General features: G+C 42.7%; 1 protein-coding gene across 3 annotated transcripts in view; it reads left to right on the plus strand.

The window, feature by feature from the left end:
* ITSN2 (intersectin 2) overlaps positions 1-9831 on the plus strand; it is a 173748-nt gene extending 163917 nt beyond the window's left edge. For 2 of the 3 annotated variants that reach the window (XM_066596589.1, XM_066596598.1), the window contains exon 39: positions 315-9831. In XM_066596589.1, the coding sequence (XP_066452686.1) occupies positions 315-454 (140 nt within the window). In that variant the 3' untranslated portion in view covers positions 455-9831. The remainder of the gene's footprint in view (positions 1-314) is intronic. The other variant, XM_066596606.1, reaches the window with a different exon arrangement.
* The last annotated feature ends 2802 nt before the right edge of the window (positions 9832-12633 follow it).

Consider the following 12633-nt stretch of genomic DNA (forward strand, 5'->3'; position numbering starts at 1 on the left):
GTCTTCTGTGTCTATATTCTCCAAATTTACTGTATACGGAGCATCTCTCTCTGGAGGACCCGGCCTATTAGTGCTTTACTTGACAGCCTATTGATTTTAGCAGGAACAGTGTAATGCTTTATTTCCCCTGTGGTAGCGCTGCAGGGAAATTAAACACTTGTTACTGAGTTCCCCCGAAGATTACAGCTAATGGCTAGGGTCAAAGCACCAGAACCATCTGGAAAGCACTTAAATGACATAAAAGCCTAAAACCCATTTACTGTCTGTAGACTATTTTGTGCTCCATAACCAATATCTCTTTTTTTTTTTTTTAGATTTTCTGGGCCGCACTGAAATTCCAGTAGCGAAGATCAGGTCTGAACAAGAGAGCAAAGGCCCGTCCACCAAACGTTTACTCCTACACGAAGTGCCAACAGGGGAGGTGTTTGTGCGGTTTGACCTGCAGCTCTTCTAGATGACAAACAGCACCCCCTACAGTCAATTGTATGGGTATGCACTAGAACTAAGTGTGCAAACTTCACTCCAGACTTTCACAGTCCTGCGCTACTGACCTATGCAAATGTGGGTTACACAATCACAGTGCCTTGTACCAAGCAGAACCGCTGCGCTTTTTGTTTGCAACCTTTTAAGGGTCCGTTTTAACCATTTGATTTGGTTGGTGCCAGGGGAAACAAACCGATCTTCTGTGAGATTGCACATGGCATATAACTGGTGCCATGATAGGGAAGGACCTGACTATTACCTACCAAGCTTCCCCATGGGAACAGGATCATTTATCATCTGATTTTTTTTCTTTTGTATTATATTAAAGTTATCTAAAAATTTATTCTGGACGCTCGATTCAGAAACTGTAAAAATGAGGCGGAAATTTAGATTTAAACAGTAAAAAAAATCTAATTTTGTAAGAATCCAAGCATGAAGAGAATGAAGACGATAAGCAGATAGCTCTATATTTATAGTCGTGTATATATTTCTATATGACGGATACACTGGGAAAGTTTTTTTTTTATATTTATGATGTGATGAATACAATTGTCCAAAAAGACTCTCTTAAAGGGACAGGTTTATTTTATATTATTTTATGATGATTGGCCTTAGATTATCAAAATCTGGTAACATTAAGAATCGCGGAAGAAGATTCCTGCATAATTTAGATAATTCTTTAAAAAGCATTACTACAGGGAGGTGACCTGTAACTTCGCTGCTGGAAGGACTATAGGAAAGGGGTCGTTACTACAATGCATTAAGACTGTCTACCTATTTATACGCATTGGCTCATTTTACAGTTTAATTTGGTAAGTAGTTACATCATCATACTCCATTCACATCCAGAGCTGCATTCAGAATTCTGCTCTTTTTAATGTATGTCAGAGGCAAAGCGTGAAATACAGGCATTGTATAGAATGCCCAGCATGTTTTAGGCAAAGCGTGAATTAACATAATTTCGTTTTGACATTATATATGTTAAACAGTGTCTAAAAAAGAGGCGTTGTATAGCATGGCTAGGCAATCTATATAAAGCGTGAGGTTTTGGGGCAAAGTAGAAAATGTGTGTTTTATTTAAATATGCTATATACTTTCCCCAAGCATTATACAGAAGGACAAAGTATAGAAAGGCCTTTATGGAAAAAGAAGACGTATATGAAAATACAAATTCCCAAGGTCTGTTAAAAAGTCTGACATTGACTTGCAGGAATGCTGCTTTCCAATAGGTGGCGCTGTAGAGGAATAGTTCCATCTTCCCATTTACATATTTCTCAGAGAAGCGTGGATGGCCTTATAAGTTTCCTCATGCCTTCTAGGTCCTCTCCCTAAGGAGAACGATACAAAACTAAAGCACAGTGTCTGCGTGTCCCGAGTCCTGCGGACCCCACGGATTGTGCATGTGCCCCCATCTGTGTCTCTCTTTTTCTAACTAAGGGTCCTTTTACATGGGTCGATATGTCGCTCACTGTAAATGCAGGCACCGATTGAACGATAAATTAGTTCGCCATTCAATTAATGCTGCATAAAAACTGACCCATGGATCAGCCCATGTGAACAGGCAGTCACTTGTTTATGAACGACTGCCTGCTTACTGTGAATGGAGGTGGTCAGGCTGAAACCATCCCTGGCCGCTCCACCTCCATTCACTACGATAGCAATGATTACTATGTAAAAGCACAGGAACGGTCATCACTGTGATGACCCGTCAGACATCTGCGCCCAACAGGTAATCGTGTATAAAAGGGCCCTTAGTCAGATTTTTGAAGTGGTGGCAGCGGTGATGGGGGTTGGGAATCTGAGGAGCTGCATTAGTCTTGACTCCTGTCCTAACAAGTCTCAGCAGCAGATGCGGCACCGCCGGAGTGAGTGCGGAGGGCTGAACAGGACCCGCACGCGGGCACTGTGCCGCCACGCTGACAGAGAGACAGACTTTGGTCTCTGAAGTCTGGACTGTCTATCAGTGTGAGTGCAGTGGAGGAGCGAGACAGCAGGGGTCTGAGATGGCTTTGTCAGCGGTGACTGACTGCGGGACCTTGGAAGAGAATAAGGGTTGGATTGTGGGATATTGGAAGATGATGATGGGGGTTGATGGTGCAAAGGGTAGAGTCCTATTTTTTGGTATAGGGGAAAAAATGGGGGGATGGCCAGTCCACTACTGGCGGGAGTATTTTATACTATAGCAGTTAGCCTTTTGGCATTGCATAGAATGCCTGGGAAATGTGTGAAATATTCATTATTATTTCATACTTTGGCGTCCCATTTTTGGCATTCTATACAATGACTGATTGCACAGATTGCCTGTAACATATACTATGGCAATACCAAATGACGTTATTTCACACTTTGCCTAAAACCTGGTATTTCACAGAATGTCTTACGAGACATTCTTCTACAATGCCTGCACTTCACGCTTTGCCTATAACATGAATAATGATGATTAACCTTGCAAATACTTCGCTTTTACACTCCACTGTACTCAATTACATTGTTTTATACTCCATTCACATCCAGAGCTGCATTCTAAATTATGATTTTTATGACTAACCCTGCAAGTGTTTGGCTTTATCTAACTTACACAGTTCCCGTGTTGCATTGTAGCTTACACTCCATTCACACCCAGAGCTGCATGCTGTTTTACTGATCCTATGTATAATGTTACCCTTGCGCCTAATTTGCTTTACTTATCTTACACTGTTCCTGAGTTCCAAGATGTCGTATACTCCAGTCGCATGCAGCGCTGCACACGGTTCATTACTTTGTATATAATTGCTTTCCTTCCCTTGTGCTGTTAGATAATGGCTTCTACTCCATTCACACCGAGAGCTGCTGCTTTTGTCTTCCTATCAGTTCTGCAGATAAATGAGACCTGCTGGTGCTTCCTACTATCTGTACAGGGTATTCTTACAGTATGTGATGTGCTGAGGGATATGTTATGTTCATGGCAGGTCAGCTAAGCTACATGCGGTGTATAAATCTGCAGCTTGCAGCCAGCAGGATTCTGAATGCAGCATTGTGTGTGACTAGAGTACACAGTATATCTTTCAGAAGGCGTATATAAGTAAAGCATTTTTTTTTAAACTGTAAAATGATGTCCAGAAGCGGAGCTGTACGTAAATGTTCCATATGAGACTGCCGCCTGCTGAATGAATAAGTGCCTGTAACTGGAATACAGTAATTGTCATAATAAATCATCATGTGCCATTAAAGCAGCATGTTTTGGAATAAATGTAAAGCTTGCCCATAGAATTGTCAGCAACCTGTGAAACTGCAACTTTCAGCATGCCTTGAGAGCCATAGGCTTAAATTAGGTGGCCTGTCTCTTTAAATTGGGACATCTTAAATTGGGTGGCCCAATAAGAGGTCATTTACTCGGTGCTTTCATTAGACTCAGGACATTTCTGGTCTAAATACATTATATATTGTGCAATCGCAAAAAAAAAAAGTTGACCACTAGGGGGCACTGTACCACTGAGCACTATCGTGTTTAAAGGGAACCTGTTATCATCATTCAGCAAAGTAAACCAACAGCAGCGCTGGCATTATGAAGTTTTTCCCACACCGCTTCTGCTATCGGTGTTGGTATACCTGAGTAATTGCAGTTTGAACATTTCCCGCATCATATGTGAAATACGCGGAGCCGTCCAGTAGGTGTGCCAGACCGATTTTGCTAGCTGCCTGGCCCCTCCTGCCTCCCCTGATATGGATGATGCTAAATGTATCATCCACAGACCGCTGTGAAGTCTCACGGTCGCAGTGAGCTCGGCTACTGGTGCATGCCCAGATCTTCTCTCATTGGTGGGCAGAATCGATGTCCCTATCTGCACAGACATGAGACTTCACAGCGGTGCTTGGATGACCTGTTCGGTGTCATCTACGTCAGAGGAGGCGAGATGGGCGGGTTTTTGTGAAAACCAGGCAGCTAGCACAGTCGATGCTGTCCGGCACGCCCACTGGACCCTCTGCCCATTTTACATTATTCAATTATACCAACAGCGATCACAAAATCAGAGTTAGAAAGGCTCCTACTTCATGATGCCAGCGCTGTGGTTGGTTTGCGTTGCTAAATGCTGGTGATAGGTTCCCTTTAAACCTAAACATGCGTAAGAGAAAAAATGAAACACTGGTCAGGCCAGAGGTCTTCTGCCAACTCATGAAAGTCTTGCAGAAATCTGACAAAGCTGGCCCTCTGGGTTTAGGTAAAGGGACAGAGCTTAGTGGACTCCCAGAGGTAGGAAAGGGTTCATGCTGCAGCAAGCTGCCTCCCAGCCAGCAGTAATAGCTTCTTTCTGAATTTGTATGAACCAGCTGTAACACATTGAGGACACTGATAGGATTCTAATATGGATCAAAACAGGAATGAATACGATTACCAATATCACAGTCTGTGGTGTCAGATTTTTGTAATGTGCCTTTATCATCGTGGTGCGAATATCAGTAGCATTCTGTAGTGATCAAGACGGTTTTAGCTTTTCCTTTTCACAAACAAATGATAGTCTTATATGCTGCCATGGGGCTTACTGTAGTGTGATCTCATGTATTGTGTACAAGGCCAGTTACTGCCGGATGGAGAAAATACCCTATATGGTACTGAACATACAATACATATTAATAGAGATCAGGAAAATGGAACTTTGAAATAACTGAGAGCGGGACATTTTGTTGGAGATCTCTAAATGTGGCATACGAGGAGACGCTGGGGCTTGCCCATGAGGATCCCGTCTCACCTTCATAGGCAGTTAGGTTTAGAGATCCTCAGTACACTGTTTAAAGGGAACCTACCTACAAGGGAAAAATAACAAAGTAGTGTACTTTTCAAAATGTACATGTTGTTGCAAAACCCGTCCTGCAATTCCATCTCCGACAGATCTGTAGATGATGAGAGTTGTGGTGATTAGATGGACGGTTTTGTCACTTGAGGCCCTAGAAGTGGTTCCCCCCTTTGCCTATAAGAGGCTCTCGGAGGCTCCTTGTGTGTAGTGACCTCTTCTTCGGCTTGTGTAGAGCTTGTTGACCACACGCCTCTACGACGCAGAGAAGAGATTTCGGCGCATTATTGGGATCTGAGAAGCTGGATGGTCACATCGATGAATTGCTCGCTACCTGGGACATTCTAGCAAGTCTGTAAGGAGGTGTTGAGACCACTGGATGTGTGAGGGCGCAGACACAAGGTGACCGGGTTCAGTACGCCACCGACAGACACACAAGCATGAGCAGCTCCAACTGTTTCATTGTCTGCCATTCAGAGACAGACACAGGGGCCTGTAAATATGGTGCAACCCGTCAGAACCATTTTCAGACGCTTGGCTGAAGGACATTTGGTCTCACAGCAGCCCATTCTGTGTACGGCCTTTGAAAACTACACGTTGCCTCCATTTTCCGTGGTGTCGTGAAAGAGACTGAACTGCTACTGAATGGAACTGGGTTGACTTTAGCCACGAATCTAGGTTTAGTTTGAGCACAGATGACTGCCATGTTCATGTCTGTAGAACTCGGGGTGAACGGCTCAATCCTGCCTTTTCTGTGGAGCTTCACATTGCCCATTGCTCATGTGATGGTTGGGAGGGGGTCAAGCGTATATGACAGTCAGTCACCCCTAATATTGGTAAGAGGGACAATGACAGCTCAGCGATATGTTCAGGACATCCTGCAGCCACATGTGTTCCTCTCATGGCAGCTTCCAGCAGGATAATGCTGGGCCGCGCACACAAGCGTGTGGCAGGAATGTCCCCACAACATTGTTACACTACTATGGCTGGCCTGGGAGTTGTTTTTTTTTAAACTATGACTGTATTTGCCTTCCTCTGGATAAACAACACAGGAGGATAGACAGGCTGGACTAGATGGACATTGTCTTCATTCAGCCTTACGAAATATGTTACTATGTATTTTGCTAGATTTTTTAATCACTGCATACCTTTTTCAAAAAAAAAAATTTATATATCTATATATTTAAAAAAACGCACAAATGTTCACATGGTAATTTCCAACGAGCGGTCTGATGCGCGGGCCAACCATACAATCTCTTCTGGCTGTATATATCCCTCTAACATCGCCCCCTCTGGCACTGTGAGATAGGAGATGTCATCCATGCAGCTCTCAAACTGAATCTGCTGAGGTGCCGCTGATCAAAGATTCGGAAGTAGGAGATTAGCGGCACATCTGCCACACAAAGGTCAGATGATCTGCGCATGTGCCGATCTGGTATTTCCTGGCGTGTGCGTGAGACTTTGAGTGATGCATGGATGACCTCTATGTCATCCACATCATAGTGCCAGAGGGACATTGCTAGGGGATGTCGTCTAGCCAGGAGAGATGGTCCAGCCCCCAGACCAGTTCCCAGGAATTACCATGTGGTGCTGGAAAAGTTTATATATTCTTTTTAAAGGTATGCATTGATCAAAAATATACCAAAATACATTTTCAAAAGTACACTACTTCATTGTTTTACTTGTATAAAGGTAGGTTTAAGAACACAAAAGTGATGACAGGTGCCCTTTTAAAGGCGTTTGTCTCGTGAAAATAACGCTTATCCACATGCTTAATGTCCTAGAGGGAGGTTCCTTGTTGAGGGTCCCCTCCATAAGACAAAGCAAAAAGCCATCACGTAATACTACAAAAGCTGATGCAGAGGAAATAACTGGCTGATTGAGGCTTCACCCCCCCAAAAAAATTGCTGATAGCTTGGTGTTATTAGAGGGCCGTGGCTTGAAAGGGATTGTCTTTGATCCTCTGTATCACAAAACAGGAGGCTAGACAGGCTGGACTAGATGGACATTGTCTTCATTCAGCCTTACGAACTATGTTACTATGTAACCCCTCTCATCTAAACTGCTGGTCTTTCTAGATCATGTATTCACTGCCATATTAAATAGTAATTGTATATGATAATTCACCATACATTATGTGAAGGGTCTTGCTGGTACCCATGGCGGGACCTAACTCCCAAGTTACAAATCTGTCTTCTACATCTCAGAAGTAAGGTAGGCTTGTTTTGTCAGATCCTTACCATATATTACTTAATGTGCCTTGACAAAAAGTAGCATTGAGCTCAACAGCTGCTTGCAGAGGCACTGCCTGCATTAAAATGGAAAAACCAGTGGAAATGCTCAAAAATGTGTACACATCATGACCGTTTGGGATTAATAGACCCTTCATCCGAATTGTACTCTGGTATCTTTGAAATTACCCGTGGCAAATACTGAATATTTCTATTTAGTGAGGGCAGAGCATGCTGGGAGGCGGTTGTCATGTCACATGGTGTTATAACGTGACCAGTTGAATCTGCCTTTTTAATGAGCTCCTTAGGCATTTATAACAGATGAATGAAATAGTTATTTTTTTTATTACAGGCTCGTTAGACTGGCATGCTTAGTAAAAAGGTAGGCGAGTTGAGCGCAGAAAAGTAGCTTTGTCATTTAGTACTTCAGGGGATTAATGTAACTGGTTAAAGGGGTTTTCTGGGCTATTTTTTTATGAACCACGTATCCTCGGGATAGGTCATCAATGGTTGATTAGCTGGCGTCCACCAATCCGCTTTTAAGGCACCTGCTATCACTGGCTAAACACAGTACTGAGCAGGAGCAGATAGCTCCAACACCTGTGTAGTGGCCAGTGTTGGTAATTGCAGGCTAGGGTCCCATTAAAATAAATGAGCTATGCCTGCAATTACCAGCATCGGCCACTACACAGAGGTCAGGGCTATATCTGCTTCTGCTCTGTAGCCTGTGCTTTGCCAGTGACAGCGGATACCCGAAAAGCTGATTGGTCAAGGTCCCAAGTGGTGTTCCCCAGTAATCAACTTGATGACCTAATCCTGAAGATGGGTCATTAATAAAGATTGCCCGGAAAACCCCTTTTAACCTGTGATCTCCAATCATGGTTAGTTGGGGAATTGCTGTATGGACACTTAGAAAAGGGAAGAATCGCTCCCCTCCCTCTATGAGGGAAGGGAAGAATTCCTTACTTACTCCTTACCTTGCATAGAGATTTATGGTAGATGTAGGTGATACTGAAGCACACTATGCACGAGCCCCAATACCAGTCAGGCTGTAAGATTTGAGACATATATGACACCGCTATAATCAGTGGCTTCAGCTTAGCTGCATTGTCTGATAGACTTATGAAGTCCGAATCGCATCTTTTGCTACATCAAAGGCTAGGAGTGCTGCAGTCCCTCCTCCATGCTTTACACTGCAGCAATTGCTAGCTATATTAGCTGCTGTGTTTAAGCATACAGAAAGCCAATGTTTGAAAAGTTTCAAAGACAGAATGATCATAACCTCCAACTAAATCACCACGGCTCGTAGACTGAGGGCAATGAGCCTCCTAAAAAATCCACTTCAAGAACTGTGGCCTTAAAGTGTATGCAATGTACTCAAAGCCATAAGAATCCCAGAGGCTACACATAAACCTATAAGACTTTGGACCCATCCACACCCCCCTGCCTAAATTTGTCACTGGTGCTGTCTGCGTCCCTTTACATGGACATTTCCTCAGATGACGCAACCATAGAGATAAATGTAGAACACAGTCCTCATAGGGAAATAAGCAGCTGATCTTTACCCCACCGCCACTTATCTCAGGGGAAACAATACAGTTAGGAGATTGCACCATTTCAATGGAATGAGATTTTCCTACCCAACACACATGAAATAATGGCTTCGTTCTTGCCTGTGGCCCACAAGTCCCTCAGTCCACCACTGACTTATAACATTCTTATAATACAGTGACTACCAGAATAAGTGAACTATACTACCTATAGGAACTGAACTAGGAATTGCGCTCATTTACGAACTGGTAAAAATATGTCACGGTGACTTGAGTTTAGTAAATGCACTTTCTTCAATGTAAACCTGTCAAATTTTAATTGATTCTAATGAATAGGAATATGTGTGAGTATATTAGATTACATTGCACTGTGTGTTTATCAACCTATATGCATACAATGCCTTAACACAGAGACCGGTCTCTAATCCTGACTTCGAAATGCAGTATTCTGACCCGAATTAACACTGGCTAGATTATTAATATTATAGATAGTATTCTAATTTAATATTTTGACTGTTTAACTTTAAGCTCAGGCAAAATGGTTTGTGGAATCAGGTGTTCAGTGAGGAATCGGTTTTATTTTAGATGCTGTGATTTGGCAATCCTTTGTGTCAGATGTACAGTAATATGTATGTCACTAATCTGTATGTTCTGCACGTTATTGAGTTGATGCTAAAATGTATATGAAAGAAAAAAAATTGTGGCTCCTGAGTTTTTCTTTACGTGTGAAAGAAAAAAAAGATTTGGTTAAAGCTGCTTGAACTTCCTGCTGGGAGAGGGGGAGAAAGAGCTAGATCATTCAAAGTTTTGATAACTGCATGATTGGCTTTTGCAGATACAAAGTACTGACTAAATAGAAGAATTTGAAAAATAACAGGCTGGTTTCCATTCTTCGTACTACTGTAGTAGGGAGGCATTTATTTTGTTTACAAACCTTTTTATACACGTTAACCACCCAAAGAATATCCAGTTCCTTCCCATATGCCAATAAACCAGTTCCCTCATAAGTGAGAAAGTCAAAGTGCATGTATGTATGTATTTAAAGGGAACCTGTCATCACCATTAAACCCCCAAAACTGATTTCACTGGCCAGCAGGGGATAAAACCTCAATCACTTCTAATGCTCATCTTTCACAATGAGCCCACGTACCTCTGCTATTTAGATTTCAAAGTTATCTTGTGCTATAGGCAAATGAGCACAGAAGAGTTATCTAGCTGAGAGGAGTCATGCTGCTTCATGAGCTACCATGATAACCATGCCCTCTTTCTTTTGATAGACCGCTTCTGGCATTCCCATTACCCTGGAAACCCACCTAGACCATAGAAAATCTGTAGACTGGAGATGACATTTATGGGAGAGTGTTATGAGAGTGCTCTTTAAAAAGTCATTTTTTTAAGGAGGTGGAGAAGGGGGAAGTGTGACCATCACCTATTGTTAATGGTGGGGCTGGTGTTATATATAGGTGTTAGCTTTCATTATAATCCTGCCTGATGATGGCTGAAATTTTCCCTACAAAACAGGAAATATCAGACTTAAGGCCCTTTTGAGTGATAATCGTTGTGTCTAACTGCACTGACATTGTGCAGTTTTTGTTAAGAAGCCGCTGATCGCTGCTCTTTTTAGCATGCTGAATGAATAACGATCATTTATCAGGAATTCACAGCAGAATACAGCTGATACTATTGTTTCAGCTGTATCCCGCTCCCTAAAGATAGGCTAGCTATGAAGAACAGAGCGGTCCAGCTGTGTTCTCCATACCGCGCTCGGCTGTATAACAGCCGGGCGCTCCGAGCAGACAACAGCTGGATGCAGAAGACAAGTGGGGCCACCCCGCTGGTCTTCTGCATTCCCACACTTGGAGTGCTTGGCTGTATAACAGCCAGGCGCTCCGAGCAGAGAACAGCTAGATGCAGAAGACAAGTGGGGCCACCCCGCTGGTCTTCTGCATTCCCACGCTTGGAGCGCTTGGCTGTATAACAGCCGGGTGCCTCGAGCAGAGAACAGCTGGATGCAGAAGACAAGCGGCCCGCTTGTCTTCTGCATTCCCTTTCAGTGTGCAAGGTAATCGCTCAACGTTTGAGCGATCGTCTTGCGCTGTAAAGAGCACAACGATTATCGCTCAAAAGATTTTTTGAGCGATAATCGTTGTGTCTAAATCCGGCTTTAGTGGCCAGACTGAAAACCGCAGGATTTCAGATTTCTTTTTTAAATATAGTACGACATGGAACATAAAAAAATAATCAGCAATTCTTTTAAAAAATATACATTTAGGACTCCTACCCACTAGAGTTTTTTTTATCGCTGTTTTTTTAATGCAAATGTCAATGGGACTTTCTAATGTTAACATCGCATTTAAAAAAAAAAAAAAATCGCAAGTTTGCGCCTTGCGATTTTTGTGCGATGCAATTTTAACATTAGAAAGTCCCATTGACATTTGCATAAAAAAAACAGCGATATCGCAGCGTTAAAAAAGTGATTACCAAGTTCTATTCTACCTCTCCTTAAGCTAGGCCATCAATCCGTTTCTCAGGATCCCCACCAATCAGCTGATCTCTGGGTCTGTGCCTTCACGGAATAAACACATTTCTGCAAGAAGCAAAAAACTCTGTTCCCACTGCAGTGGTGGGCATTGGTATTGCAAGCAAAGCTCCCACTGAAGTGAATGGGGACACTGCCTACAATACCAAGCCTGACCAATGCACACAGAATTGTCTGCTTACTGCAGAAATCGGTTCTTGGCATGAGTGCAGTGGCCCAAACAACAGCCAGGCAGGGATCCAGGGCAACGGACCCCCACTGCTGTAATATTGATTAGCCTATCCTGCTCATAGTTTACAACCGGAAAACTCCTTTAACATAACTTATTGTTTAAAGCAAGTTTTTATTTCCTAGAAACAGAAAATTGACAGCAGAAAAAGTCCACATGGTTGATCTAGTCTACACTTATATTTCATTTTTAGGGTGCTTTCATACATTGTGGAATTGACAAAACACGGCTTAGTCGGCTGCTGCAGATTTATGCTCCCCAGTCCACAAGTTTATATGCGGTTTCTGAAACATCATTCTCTCCATCTTGCGGAATAATTCTGCTCTGTGTGAGCGCTCCCTTTGTGTCTCCCTTAGACTAAATCTATGCTTATCCCAGGAAACGTGAATTAATGTCTTGTTTATTTTACAACATCATCTGCTGGAAGTTTGTTCCAAGCATCTACTACTCTTTCAATAAAATAATATTTCCTGATGCTGCTTCCGATTTTCCCCCAACTAATCTCAGATTGTCCCCTCGTTCTACTGTTTAGCTTACTACTCAATACACTTCCTGAACCTTATTTATACCTGTGACATATAAAAGTTTTGATGGTGAATGTGGATGACATCTCCTGATGACACATTGCCTTTAACCATAGATTCTCCAGCCCCTCCCACACTAGCCCAGTAGGGTTTAGGTCTGGCAGGTAGGGGGGGTTGTATTTTGGTGGTTAGCAATGTAATTATGGACATAGACTGGCATATAAAAGGGCCAAAGTAAACTTTGAGCTAAAAAATGTGTGCGACTCATAATACTTCTGGCACATGCCTAAAAGAGAGGAAATTATATC

This window comes from Eleutherodactylus coqui, chromosome 1 (genome assembly GCF_035609145.1).
Source record: "Eleutherodactylus coqui strain aEleCoq1 chromosome 1, aEleCoq1.hap1, whole genome shotgun sequence".
NCBI lineage: Eukaryota > Metazoa > Chordata > Amphibia > Anura > Eleutherodactylidae > Eleutherodactylus > Eleutherodactylus coqui.